The sequence below is a fragment of the Podarcis vaucheri genome (genome assembly GCF_965113315.1).
Source record: "Podarcis vaucheri genome assembly, chromosome: 1".
Classification (NCBI taxonomy): Eukaryota; Metazoa; Chordata; class Lepidosauria; order Squamata; family Lacertidae; genus Podarcis; species Podarcis vaucheri.
The window spans coordinates 81,335,828-81,350,419 of NC_138759.1; the positions used below are offsets into that span (position 1 = coordinate 81,335,828).

Consider the following 14,592-nt stretch of genomic DNA (forward strand, 5'->3'; position numbering starts at 1 on the left):
CATCCTGTTCTCATAGTAGCCAATGAGATGCCCAGGTGAAATCTACGTCCGAGACCTGAGTATAAACAGCACTTTCCCCCATTTGCAATTACCACCAACTGGTGGTAATTCAGAGGCATATTGCTTCCAAGATTGGAGATAACACATAGCAGCCTTTGATAGTATTACCCTCCATGAAATCTAAGCTATTCAATGAATCCCTAGGACAAAGCCCCTCATTAGATACCACTAAGAATAGGATGCCCTTCCAAAAGAGGATTGAAAGGTGTGCTACTCTAGACTTCAGAGTGTGGTCAGAACGATATACTGAGAGGCCTTAAGATTTGAAACTCTTCCATTTACAGCATTATCAGTGCACCTCCAACCTAAACCTGTGAGTCCCTCAATAGCTCTACTCACATCTGGAATGAAGAACTGCAGCTCTGTTGAAGAGCATATGGTTTGCATACATACATTCACCGCTTATGTTTCCGGCATTTTAAGTTACAGGATGGAAAAAAACCCTTGTCTCTCCAGCATTTAGATTTATTAGGCTGAGCTGGCTATTAGTCCAACTTTGTGTAAGGATTGGTATCTGCTAGTTTACTTAGGGGTCTCATCAGTGCTTTTTTTCTTAAAAAATGTTTAGGGGTACTCTCATTTTCCTACTCATATTGAAATACTGCCCCTCAATGAGGCCAAACTTAGACTCACAGAATGCTTAGGGGTATGCGTACCCCTGCGTACCCCCAGGAAAAAAAAGCACTGGGTCTCATTCAGTTTTAGGTATGAATGGCATAACTATCATTTATTATAGAAATGGAAACTAGGATCAACTGGAATAATTCATTAATATCACCAGCACGGTGGCTTTACAAAGTGCAAGATGACAAAGTACAAAATACAGTATGAAAATCTGAGGTCATCTTTAAATAAATTCACCAAGTTAACCAAGAACAATTGTATTCCAAGTTCTAGAATACACAGATGACACATTTCCGAAATTTTCCACAGACACCACTCACTCCAATTTTCCACACCAATTTTCCACTTACAAATATTACTGAAGGCATGTCAGAATAGCATCACATTCTTTCAAGAGCACTGATGTTTGATAAAAAGAACCACAAAAGCCTACAATAAAAATTGCTGCCATGATAAAGGCAACTGAAAAACAACTCCAACAGGGTAGTTAAAGACCAGCCTCTCTTTTATAAGCATATATAGCCAAGTTCACACACACAATAAAGTCAAACCTTGGTTGTCGAACGTAATCTGTTCCAGAAGACCATTCGACTTCCAAAACGTTCAACAACCAAGGCGCAGTTTCCAATTGGTTGCAAGAGCTTCTTGCACTCAAGCGGAAGCCGCGTCGGACATTCCGGTTCCGGAAAATGTTCGAAAACTGGTTTTCTACATTTGGGAGCCGAAACGTATAATAACGGAGGCATTCAGGAACCAAGGTTTGACAGTATTTTGCAGTTATATTTCTGCAACTTAAATGGTATATGGGAAAACCTATTATAATGTGCATCTATCAGCTATGCAACATCAGTTGATTCTACACTTGTCATACACGCAAGAACCTGCAGCCAACGTTCTGCAGGTATACAGCCCGACTTAATGCAAGTTCTGAACTAAAAAAAAACCCCACCATTTTGAAATATCTTTCTGGCCCTAGGTAACATTTACCTAAGAGAGCCAGTCAGTTTACATACATCATGGGGTGACAAATAAGAGAAGACATGACCTTTGCTGCTTCTTTCATGGTGCACCTCTAATTAACAAGAGTTTTCTGTTTCATTCAAACTGAGACATTACAGTAACTATGACACAAACCAAGGTATTAAACCACAACAGTTTAAAGCTGGTTTAATATCCTGCACTGCTCTGAAGCTGATGACCATAATTTCCTGTTTTGTCCAGACTGTACTGTAATTTCCACTGGAGTTTCATATGCATTCTTCTCCGAGTCTTTGTTTCACCATTATACAATTCACTCTGGCCATGCCGCATTAGCTTGACTATAGCCCTATAATCTTACTGTAACATAGGTGAGCCTTTGTGCTGAAAGTGGGTGGGAGAAAGTAGTATTTGGCATTGCAGGGAGGGAAATGAGAGGTGGCAGCAACATAGCTGGCCACTAGCCTTGTCACCTATTATTTCTATTCTCCCACAACACCGTAATTTCCAACTACTCCACAAGTAGCACGCACATGTTTCAATATATTCAGACACGTTCAGTAGCTTTATATATACAAAAATTCAGTAAGTGGTTCCAATATGAACCAGTTAAATGAAAACTGTAACACAGGAACTATAGTTCCCACAATATTTTTTTTTATAATTGTGGTAGAATTAAACTTCATACTCCTTCCATCGTTCTATCTGCACAAGCACTGCAGCTTTGCTAGATGGAACAACCCCTCCCCTTCCTCCCCCTGCACACTGTTCTGGGGAGCCTTCTGACACACACCTGCACAGAGGCAGAAAGCCCCAATATGCAAGAAGAAGTCTGCACAGGGCTTCTGCGGATTATGTGAATCCTGGCTAGGTGAATCCTGCCCAGTATTATTTAACAAATTTTACGTACGACTTACTCTACAGAAAACATCAATCTGTTTTATTTTCAGCAGATAGGAATATTTTAATAATGCTTCTCTATCGGAGAAGCCTTTTGGTTTATCCTTTTATTTACTTTACTTTGGGGCAGTCTTTTAAATCTCATGATAGAAGTAGAGGAATTCAGTCAATAAACAAAAGGCTTTTTTCCTTATACAACTACAAAAGTTAAAGCTTTGTCTTGGAAGTGCAACATTTATTAATATAAACAAGAAAAAAGGGACTCAACATTTAAAACAGAAATACACTTCTTGAACAAAAACACCACATATCCATGAGATCTAGAAAACATCATATCTTTAAAGCATATGGTACATTTCTGCCACCTGGGAATGGTGGAGAGTTCCACACTGCAGAACTGGTGCGTTTGAAGTAACGCGGCTTGCTCTTCTTGAATATTTCTTCTAGTTTAGGGCTCTTCACAACTCCAAAGAGGGCAGCGGTGTCAACTGGTTTGTAATACTGATGTATGATTGCCTGGCTTAGTAGATTTCCAGTAGCCCAAGCAGGTATGGGCTTGCGGGGTTGACTCTCATCATCTGTTGAATCATCACTGTTCAAATCCATTCCATAATTATTCACATCAAACTTGGGCTGTTTAGGGCCTTGTGGTGTCATCGGGTAGGAATTACAGCTAGTAGAGTTCTCGATAACCACTGTTGTATTCAGTTGTTTGCTGGAAGCCTTGGCCTCAGCCTCAGAAGCAGCTTTCTCTCGCTTCTCTTCTTGTTGCCGCTGTTCCTGCAATTTCCTCTCCTTTTCCTCTAACTCTTTTCTGAGTCGCTCCTTCTCTTTGGCTGCTGCTAAAACCTCTTTATGCAGCCGAGCAGCCTTCTCCTTCTCTTTCTGTTCATGCTCCCGCTGTGCTTGGAGCCTCTCCTGTTCTCGCCTCTTCTCTAGTTCTCTCTCAGCACACAGCTTTTTCTCCCTTTCTAGTTCCAACTGATGCTGCTCTGCAATCTTTCTAGCCTTTTCTTGTTCCTCTTCTTCCCTTTTTTTCTGCATTTGCTCCTTGTGCCTTCGCTCTTCCTCCAGCTGCAGAGCTCTTCTTTTATGGGCATCTTCTTCTTGTTTCCGCCGGGCTTCAAGTTCTTCCAACTTCTTGGCAGCTACCTTCTTCTTAACTTTGTCCTCTGCCAGTTTTTCCTCACGCACCTTCTCATTTTTCTCCTCATGCTGAGCAAGCTTTTGCTCAAGCCGCCTTCTCTTCTCTTCTTCCATCTGCTCTACCCGTTCCCGAGCCTGCAACACCTTGCGAAGGCGATCTTCGCGCTTCCGCTTTATCTCTTCCAGCCGCTGCTTTTTCCCCTCCTCCAGTTTCTGCCTCCTTAGTTGTTCTGCTTCCTCCCTCTTTCTTTGGGACTCTAACCGTTCTCTTTCCTTTTGCTGGGGAGTGGCTTGGATAGGAGTGCTTTGTTTGATGAATGATTTCATGGTTGCACTTCGACTCAAAGAGCCAGGGGTCATCATGAGCACTCGGTTCTTATGCACTGTATGCAAGAATGTCTTGAAAGGACGGACAACTTTGCTGGCAGGGCACTGCGGAGATACAGCCCTTTTCCTTGCAGGGGAGAAGTCCTCCTCTGAGTGCTGTCCATCTTCCTCATAAACTGCTCTTTTATAGCTTGGCTTCCTCCTAGCACTCTGGGGCTGCTTTTGCACCTCATCAGTCTTTTCAGAACTTCCCCCTTTGTCATCTCCATCTTGTTCCACAGGTTTGATAACTGCTTGCATACTGGCCTTGTGAGAACGAAGGGACATGCGAGGGTTCTCATCAACCTTCTGAGATGGTGGCTCTATCATCAGTCCAGATTCAGTAATTTCTTCAGCCACAGCAACATGACAACTTTCATGCCTAGCAGATAATGACCGCTGGGATGTTTTCCGCTTTGACAAAGACTTCCGACTAGATCTCCGGATCATTCTTTCCCTTTTAGTACTGAGTGAGTATCTCTCAGCCATAGAGGCTCTGGAGGACTTGGAGGTCCTGCTTAGGCGGACTGAGTGACGGTTTGCTTTTGAAGTAGTGGGTGCTTGTGAGCTCTGGTTTAACTTCTGAGCAGCCTCTGATTCAGAAGCCCAGCTGTCCTCTTGGTTCTGGGCACTTGGTTCTTGGTTCTGAGTGCTGGATTCTTTGTTTTCAGCGGCACCGGGTACTTCTGCTATTTTCATCTTGCATATTCCCCGTCCCTCTTTTATTTCAGCTTCAGGAGTTTCTTTCGCCACAAGGCAAGTTTTGGTCAAAGGTGATCTCTTTATAGGAGACCCCTCCTCAGATAATTTAAGAGTCAAATCAGCTGTATCTGTCTGAGGTAGCACTTTTTTTGCCTGCAGTTCTGCACTACGCCTCTCATTAGCACTGATTACTACTAGTGGTAACCGATCTTTGGCTAAATTGAAAGATAGTTTCTTAAGAGAAGCATCTGAGACTCTGGCAGATGAGGCAGCCCGAGATCTAGTAACACGATGACAAGGGGAGGCATTCTCTACATTAATTTCCAAGTTTTTCCGACTTCGGGTAATCCGTTTGGAAAATAACCGAGTACTGTCTCTTCTTGACAACCTCTTTGTAGCAAAGTGATCATTCTTAACAGAAGAAAAACGCTTCTTTTTCCTATGACTCTTCTGTGATGGTGTTTTTGGCATCAGCTCAGGTTCATCACTGGAGCCACTCGTAAACATCTTTTTAGCCTCTTCAATAATCTCATCCATCCACACACAGTCATTGTTGTTAAAGCTTTGATATAACTGTGGAATCTCCTCATACAGAAAACACATTTACATATTTGGGGATGTTATTTTTACAAATGACAGGGGAGTCATTGCTATGCGTACAATGGACTGATAAATTTATCAAAGTCCAAAATAAATTAAAAATAAATATAAGAAAAATGGGTACTCTAGCTATTAATAATAAACTGGCAATAAAAGCTGACTGCAACACTTATGTGACAGCTAGTTACCTCTTTGTGTTGTAGGCTGTATCCTGTGGGGTTTCTTCAAGCAGTGTCACATATCCCAGGGTGCAGGTCAGGATGAACAGGACTGTTAAGGTGTGTGCTTGCCTATTGTACAGGGGGGTGGGGAAAGAGAGAGAGAGAGAGAGAGAGAGAGAGAGAGAGAGAGTGTCAACAACAAATAATATTTTTCAGGACTATTTACTGTTGCTCAGTATCTTCAGCAGATTAAAATGTATTTATTTTATTTCATTTATTAAAGATTTACCCTTCCTCCAATCTAAAGTTCAGGGCAGCTAAATTTACTTATTTATAGACCACCTTTTCAAAAAAAAGTTCACTTAAAAAAAATACACTAAATATAAAAATAAAAGTTGAACATGATAATTGATTCAGAGAAAAACAAACAAACCCTATACTAACAGTTTCCTCAAACAACCCAAAGCGTTACACTCTTTGGAAGGTCATAAAGAAAGTTCTAGTTCTAACTTCCACAGACAGATCGTCCACAGCCTGCAAGTGTAATAAACCAAGCAGCACAGATGGTAACATCAAGCCTTGAGGAACACTTTCTACCAATTTCTAAGGAGTGAATTAGTTTCCAAATGGCAAAATTCTGAGCACAGTCAGACAGACACTGCTGCAGCAACAGCCCGTACGCCCGAACAAGGTGATCAAACTGACCTAAAAGAATGGCAAAGGTTGTAGTAAAAGTTACTCTGACAGCATTAGTACAAAAGCTGTCAATCTTTAGCTAAGTAGGGGATCATAACACTGCATTGGAAGCTTTCCTGTAAATAAAACTTAGCTTCTGAAAATACAATTGCCTTCTCACAACTAAATTGAAGCTTAGTATATAAATAATATGAGCACTGTAACCAACAGAACTACACTATGCATAATCAGTGTGCAGGAACTCAATTTTTCAACTCAGAAGACTGGAAGTTGAGGCACAATTTTAAGGAATTTCAGTTTGGAAGAGTTTGGATTTGATATCCCGCCTTTCACTCCCTTTAAGGAGTCTCAAAGCGGCTAACATTCTCCTTTCCCTTGCTCCCCCACAACAAACACTCTGTGGGGTGAATGGGGCTGAGAGACTTCAGAGAAGTGTGACTGGCCCAAGGTCACCCAGCAGCTGCATGTGGAGGAGCGGAGACGCGAACCCGGTTCCCCAGATTACGAGACTACCGCTCTTAACCACTATACCACACTGGCTCACAACACACGAAAGATTATTAGAAAGGTTTGTTTCTCCGCATTAACCAACACAAACATGTTGGCAACTTTTCCATGTACCAGCTTTCAGTAAACTGAAAACTCCTATTTATAAAGATCCAGTTTCAAATATAAAACACTTTGCGTATTATTCTAAGAGAATAAGCATGCAGTGTTACACAATTCACATGATGGGATTTCCCTTTCTTCTTCTGCTCACTATATCCCTCTGCATGCTCTCCAATCTGTTCTAGAGGATCCTCAAACTCTTCAGAGCAGATTGGAACACATACACATTATAGAGTGTATGGGAAATTCATTCCACAAAGAGTGATGGATGATCATCATTCAATAGTTTTCTTCATTTCTCGTGGGCCACTTCAGAGAACAGAGGGTCCAATATTCAAGCATCATTTAACAAAAGAACAGAAAAGGCAAACAATTTATTATCAATAGCAATAGTATATACTTTGTTGAGATGGCAGCAATAAGGAATGGAAGAGGACATTCATAACCTAGCTTCTATGCAGAGATTACCACCAGTTCAGTAAGCTATGGTTTAATTCTGTACAACTAGATTAGTTTTCTTTTGTGGATCCTACATAAGGAAATGTGGTCCCCAAGTTATGTTCCATTCCATTTTCTGCAAGTCACAGAATGACAGCTGCTTTAAAAACTCTTAAGTATGAAACAAAGGACAGGCAGAATCACCCTGAATGACTTATTTTCAGCATTGGGGCATTCTTCTCCCAGAAATCAATGAAGACCCAGCAGCTTTGGGATGAAAACAAATAAAAGGTAAATCATGTGCTCTTTTGGCAGCATTTATCTTTAAAAACCTCTAATCCATTCCAATCATCTATATTAGAGTACAGCATAAAATTAAACTCAATGAGAGGACAGATTTTAGTAAACACACAAGAATCAATTTAAAGGAATCAGCAACAGGACAGCCACCTATGTCTAGATAAACAAGGACAGCCATTTCCCAGCACTTTCCAGAAGTCCTTATGAAAAACAAAGTCATTTGCCAATGGTTCATTATTCTGTAAAAACAGCAACGCTGAAAGAACTTGAGGGTTGCTCCACAGGTTCTGGCACAACTCTCAACAGTACACAGATAACCTCCCAACTTCTCCTTCATGTACTTCTGAAGTAGCTCACTTGGGGCCAAACTAGAAGTTATGTCAGAAGAAGTGAATTACAATAATGCAAAGCCCCTACAAAATGGGGTGGCAGCACTGATGGGCTGACAGCACAGGCAGGAGAAGCATTCCCTGCTATGGTCTCTCCCCAAGCCTGCTTTAAGGGGGGAGGAGAAAGAACCTTCTATCAGTGGTGCTCCATGACTGAAGCAAGCCTCACTAAGAGAAATAGCTTAAAAGACTTTATTTTATGAGGTTGGCACAGAAGGTTATTTACCTCCCTCCCCCCTTCATGATCTCCCACTGCAATTTCACTACAGATTTCAGTACAATCCAGCCTAAATTGTGTTGCTGCCACATCTACTTTGCCCCTCAGTTGAGATGTTAAATGCTGAATGTTTCCACACAGACTATATTAAGGACCATATTAAATATTTATCTTAAGCAGAAGGACAGTTACAAACCTGCCATAAAAAACAGCAAACATTTCAATCTCCCATGAACATACTGCTAGTCTGTAAGTCTCAGTTCTTCAGTAAAAGAATTTCAGAGGAAAAATTCTAGCATTAATATGCTGAACTACAATGAATCAGTAAGTGATTTTAAGATTCAACTGAGACCAAATATTTTTTCTTCCCCTATAAGTGTGCTACATTATGAAGTTTGTGCTACACTGTGAATGGTCACAGTGCTTCTTTGCATACATTTCAACTTTGTATAGAAATGTCACACTGTTTACAAATGCACACTCTATGCATGGACTGCACAGTTGCACTGCATCTACTGGCTACACTCTGCTTCCACCCACAATGCCTACACATTAAGAAAAATGTCAGGAAGAAAAACCATGCATGTGCCACTTTACATAAATATGGCTGCCCTTTCCAAACATTTCACTGGATGCATTATTTTAGGGATTGAAGCCTAAGTGTACAGCATTTATATGGTGGCCAAATGTGTGTGCGAACAGTCCTCATATGCCTCTTACACTAGCAGTAGAGAAGCTCTGACCTATGGGCCCCAATTAGGCCTTCCAGGCCTTTCCACTTAGCCCATGAGACCATTTTGACAGAGTCATGCTCACCTGTCCTACACCTGACATCATATATGATATTGGCTGTGGGGCAGGCAAAGGGGGAATTGCAGGCATCCCCCATACAGTTCTCTCTAAGCACCACTCATCAGCTGATTGATTACCAGTGCTTGCAGGAAGTCAACCACCTGATGTCACAATGACATTGGGCAACCTAATTTTGCCCAGTGCAGTATGTGATTTTTGAAGTTCTGACAATAAGCTAATTGTTGGGGCTTTAAAGTGCAATACAAGGCTCTCTGGAAGTACTAACAATCAGCAGGCTATCAATGATTGCAGAGTTGTGTGCAGCTCTTTGAAACTCTAACAATTGGACAATGGTCAGGACCTTTGTACCACACACAAAGCCATGTACCACACAGGTGGGTGGTCCCTATCAAACATAGCTTGCAGAGGTCAGACTCTATGATTCAGACCACTGACCAGATCCAACCCCCTTTTCCTCTTTTACATTTAATGAGCATTCAGCCTCATTTACGTTTGCTTTTAAACTGAGGGTAACACTTCATGTATCTGATGAAACTCTTGTCCATAAAAGCATACACCATACTAAATCTGTTTATCTTTAAACTGCCAATAGATTCTCTTCTTTTTGCTGTAACAAACACTCAGAGCATGAAAAATTACTTAGGACTACAATTGTAATACTACTGGCTGGGAGTAACTCCTAAAGAAATGCAATGGGGTTTTTTAACTGTTTATTTGTCTTTTTCAGATACTATACAGAACATTGAATGACTGAATGGGGTTTATTTTTGAGTGGACATGTATAGTAGCGATGGGGAACAATTTTCTGGCCAAGGGCTGCATTTCCTTACAGGCAACCTTTTGTGGGCCACAGGGCAGCGCTACGTGTCAGAGACAAAAGTGGGAACATCATGAAATGTAAAAATTTACCTTTATACAATAGATTAGTTTCTACACATATTTCTCTAGTCTCCATTCAGACAAACAAAAAGTAAAATATTACTTCAAAAACACATCTCAGTCAGACAAAAACACTCAAGGACACTACAAAGCCAGCAAGGGGCATGCCTGGAAGAGTTCCAAGAGCAACAGAGCTGTGTTTAGCCTTTTAGACTGAGGTTCTCCACCCCTGATGCACTACTGTCCTTCCAAAAAAATCAGAAAGTATGTGTACATGCTGAACTTTGTGGCAGCATGTATGTTAATCCACCTTAAATTATGATCAATGAAAAATTACATTCCTCAGTTATTCACTATTAGAATGAACTAAACTGAATCTCTAAAAGAATGTGTTTGGTGATCAAGGTAACATAAAATACTATGAAAGATCAACATTCTGTCAGTTCTTAGATTCCTTTTTCAAAAGTTAGAGCATATTCAAGTATCAAATGTAAGAGTATTTAAGAACTCATTAAATACTGCACTTCTCTTCATAGCTTAAACGGACACATATAATCAAAATAGCAGTTAAACAAACAATGGTCAAATCATTGAAGACAATCTAAAAGATCTGACTATACTATAGAACACTTATCACCCAGAATAATGAAACATCATCAACAGTGTTGGAAAAATTGTTCAGCAATAAAATGTACAACCTTTAAACTAGTATTAAGGAAGCAATCAAGTTATAATTTTACCCATTCTCCATTGAAAGGGCAGGACTGTGCCAGTATGTCTGCAAGATCCAGTTATTTGGTCACTAATTCAGCCAATACACAGCAACTTCCCAGAATGTTCTCTGCGGTCCTTCCTGAACTCTGATAAAAGATTGTGTTTCCTAAACCTGAGATATTGCAGGCTCTAAGTCAGTCCCTACAATGTTGCCGGAATGAAATAACCACTACAGCCTCACTAGGTATACTCTATGTTTGCAGAACTCTCACTGAATATCAGCAGATCTTTCAAGATCAACATACTCCAAATTTTATTACTGCCAAGATCAGAGGAGTCAGACTCAGGGGCAACCTCAAGCCAAACCAGGTCGGAGTCACTTCAAATCAGGCTCTTCTATCTTTACTAAGCCTCTTGCAGAACCAGAAAAACTATGCCCTCTGTTGTCTTTGAAGAAGATAAATTGATGTCAAAAGCTAATCATTGTATTCCCTTTTCCATAATTGATGTATGTGGCACAAGAAGAAGAAAGGGTTTTGAAGCTGGAAACCATGTTACTTAACATACTGTGGAGGATAAAACGCTTGAGAATTTTTTTTAAAGTTTGCAGGAAATTTTGTCTCTCCCAGTGAAACTAAGGACACTGAGTTGATGCTTAATTAAATTACCAGATTTCCAACTAACATCATGCTGTTTGCTAGAAAATAATTTGCCCTCTTTAAGAATTGCACGAAAAGAAAAAGTTACACCCATTGTGGAGGAAGAAAAGAACCATCATTCTGGGTATTACATTACAAGCCTAACAACTATAATGGAAAGAGAACAGTGGCACCTCAAAGATATAAAGCAAGTGGAATAAATAAAGACACAAAGTGGAAAAATATACAAGAATTAGTGATGCCACAATTACGATATCTTTGTGGGTAGGTATTGTGCTATATCTTTTGTTCTTGTGTAGGCTTTTCATGGCAAAAGAATTTTTATTATTTTTTGCTTTGAAGATGGTTTTGATACAGTCTTATTTCATACTGTCTCAACAATAATAAAGTATGGCTTTGCTTTCAGGTGTGCATCAGGACAAGTAAAGTTTTAACCAGTTCTGTTTGAGAATATAATAAACTAAACAAGGTAGTCATTATAAGTCTAAAGGAGAAAAATAACATCACACATGTGCACACCTACTTCATCAGATATGGATGTATTGAGGTCTGTCAATCCTTTTTTTACTATAGATAAAAAATTACTTACTAGTATGTAAATATTAGTAAATATTCTGCCTCCATCTCTTCACGAGACTGCTCAACTACAAAAGTCACACTATCTTTCACTACTTGTGTCTACAAAACCTTATGTTTTTGTAGTACAAATGCTGGATTAATAGAATGATATCTGGAAAACTATCACAAACCATTAAGCAAGGACACTTAGAGAAGTGCTCTTCTCTACAAACCGCCCAGGCAAGTATTCTCTTGAGATAAGGAGATGAAAGTGTGGTTTTGCCTTTCAACTACCACAAGTAGGCTGTTGCCTAGGAAAGTTATCCCACAGGTGTGCAGTTGAAGCAAGATCAAATGTATTTACTCAGAAATTAAGTCTAACTGAATTAAACAGGATATATTTCCAAGTATGCATGGGAAAGCAGTCTGAGTTTCCTCTTGGTGCTGTAATATTTCTCAGAGATTTTGCTATATCAAATACTCATCAAGCCAGGAGAGGTGGAAAAAGCCAGCAGTAAATATAAAGCATATTTACTCAGCAGTAAGTCGTACAGAGCTACGTGATATTTACTCAACAACTGTGTTTAGGGATGTAACACTAATCACTTCCCCGACTGACCGCAATAGCTGAGGAGATAAACCAAAGGAGGGCCAATTCCTAAGAGAAGGAACAGCAGAAGTGACTTGAGAAAAGAAGCAGTTTCAGCAGGGCTCCTGGGAAGGAGACACCCAGGAAGAGAAGTCCAGTCTGATTCCAACGAGATGCACACCCTTCTTTATAGCCTTGGTTCCAGCATCCTCAAGTTCACCGCGCTCACTCCCTTCTCCTTGTTGGTCCCTAGCCTTTTAAACGGACAGCCTGGCTACCCGCATCTTTAGTTGTGCATACGCAAGTCTATTTACTGTGGGCAACCCGTGTCCATGGACTGCGCCGTTTCCTTCCGCGTGTCAGGGGGAAAGGGCCTTGGGGAAGAGAGGCGACGAGGGGGGAAGGACACGGGGCGCCCTGCTCCGGCCCCCTTACCAGAAGAACGTGTTGGTCCCGTCATCGTACACCTCGGACTCCGTGCTGCGCCGGCTCCCGTGCGTCGTGGTGGAAGCAGTGGTGGTCGTGGGAGCGGCGGCGGCTCCCGGCGTCGCGCCCCTACAGCGCCCCGGCGAAGCCTCTGCCACGGGGGGAGAAGCCCCGTTGGGCTCCGAGGGCGGCGGCGGTTGCTCCTCTTCCTCCAGGGCTGCCTTTCCGGAGCCCCCTCCGTGACCTCTCCGCTCGCTGCGCCTCATGACGGGGACGGCTGGCTGCAGGAAGGCGGCGGGGAGAGAGCGGCGACTCAAGCGACGCCCCGCGCGCACCAGGCGGGCCCCTCCGCGCGCCCCATCTGAGAGGAAGAGGCGAGCCCAAAGAGCAACAGCGCGCTCCGCAGCTCACAGGCGGCGCTTCAGCACCGCTGGCTCGTGACCCCACGTAGGCCGGGGTCGAGGGGCGGGGCCGCGCTCGCGGAAGGCGTGATTCGCTGCCGAGGCGGCGCGCGTGCGCAGTCGGGGCCGGCGGCATGAACTCCGCAAGCCAGGAGAGGGCGGGGGGGACGAACAAAATGGGGCGTGGTTTTTTGTGTGTGTGTTTTGCTCGTGGGCGAAGAGCGGTCTGTTAGACTCTTCTAGTCCCGCCCCTACAGCTTTTAGATAAGCGTGCATGCGCAGCTTCAAAGTTGCAGCCGTGCGCGCTTGCATGCTTTGAAGCAAGTTCCACGGCGGACCGTGGGAGCTGCAAAGAGAGAGAGCCCTGTGCTATCCTAAAGGCGAAGACGTTTTATTATGGCGGGCTAGAATCTTTAAACCCAGTTCTGTGGATTTTGCTGCGAAGGACTAAAACGGCTTCCCCGCTGGTAAATGGGAGTTTTGTCCTTGGAAAACAAACTGACCCTAAAACTTGTTGATATGGAAGGAAGTCCCACCTAGTTCAAAATGGAGTTTATATTCCGAAATTGTTCTTCCAATTTCGTTGCTCAAGAGGGGCGTGGAGTGGAGGCATGGCAGAGGAAAATCTCATGTTACCATAACAACAGCTTATTAAGCAAAGTAGAGAAGGGTCCTCTGGAACTAGGTGGTGGGAGCATAGGGCCACTTTTGAGATCAGGATTTTTGTGTTTGACAAGCAGGCACTTGGAGATTTTATTTTTCCAAGCATCAAGGTGCTTTAATAAACTAAAACAAAGTGATGGGAGAAAGCCTTGACCTTTTCACTTTCTGTCTGTTACACAGTTAATAAAGGCACAGTATGAACTTTGTCAGAAATATGGTTACAACCCTATACACGCCTACCTAGGAGTAAGTTTCATCAAACACCGTGCACCTTATTTCAATGTTGGCTATACAGGACATAACCTTACTGTATGGATGGTGGGAGAGAAATGGTGGTGAAATCTGTGGTCGAGGATGGAAGTCAGCAGGTCAGCTTTTGACACTTAACTGATTGTCTATTATGTGTACCCCAAATGCTTTTTTACAAAGCTACTTTGTACTACCAACCTTACTGTATGCTTGTGAAACTAGGACCACTTTTAAATGCCATCTCCAACTCCTCAAAAAATTCCATCAACGGTGTCTCCAAATTTTTTTACACATCACCTGAGAAGACAGGCAAACTAATACCAGTGTACTAGAAGAAGCAAAGATCACCAGTGTTGAGGCAATGATTCTTCAACATCAATTTTGTTGGACTGGTCATTTTGTGTGATGCCTGATGATCGTCTTCCAAAGCAACTACTCTATTCCAAACTTTAAAA

General features: G+C 42.1%; 2 protein-coding genes across 2 annotated transcripts in view; both read right to left on the reverse strand.

Moving 5' to 3' along the window:
- The window catches only part of PTDSS2 (phosphatidylserine synthase 2), a 42,078-nt gene extending 28,813 nt beyond the window's left edge, over positions 1 to 13,265 (reverse strand). Inside the window, exons 1-2 of the mRNA XM_082191585.1 lie at positions 12,834 to 13,265; positions 5,565 to 5,666 (exon numbers count right to left, since the gene is read on the reverse strand). Of these exons, the coding sequence (XP_082047711.1) occupies positions 5,565 to 5,666; positions 12,834 to 13,090 (359 nt within the window). The 5' untranslated portion in view covers positions 13,091 to 13,265. The remainder of the gene's footprint in view (positions 1 to 5,564; positions 5,667 to 12,833) is intronic.
- Positions 2,777 to 5,354, reverse strand: LOC309514338 (inner centromere protein-like). Its single transcript, XM_082191335.1, has one exon. The coding sequence runs from the start codon at positions 5,311 to 5,313 to the stop codon at positions 2,893 to 2,895; it is 2,421 nt and encodes an 806-aa protein (XP_082047461.1). The 5' UTR covers positions 5,314 to 5,354; the 3' UTR covers positions 2,777 to 2,892.
- Positions 13,266 to 14,592: the final 1,327 nt, after the last annotated feature.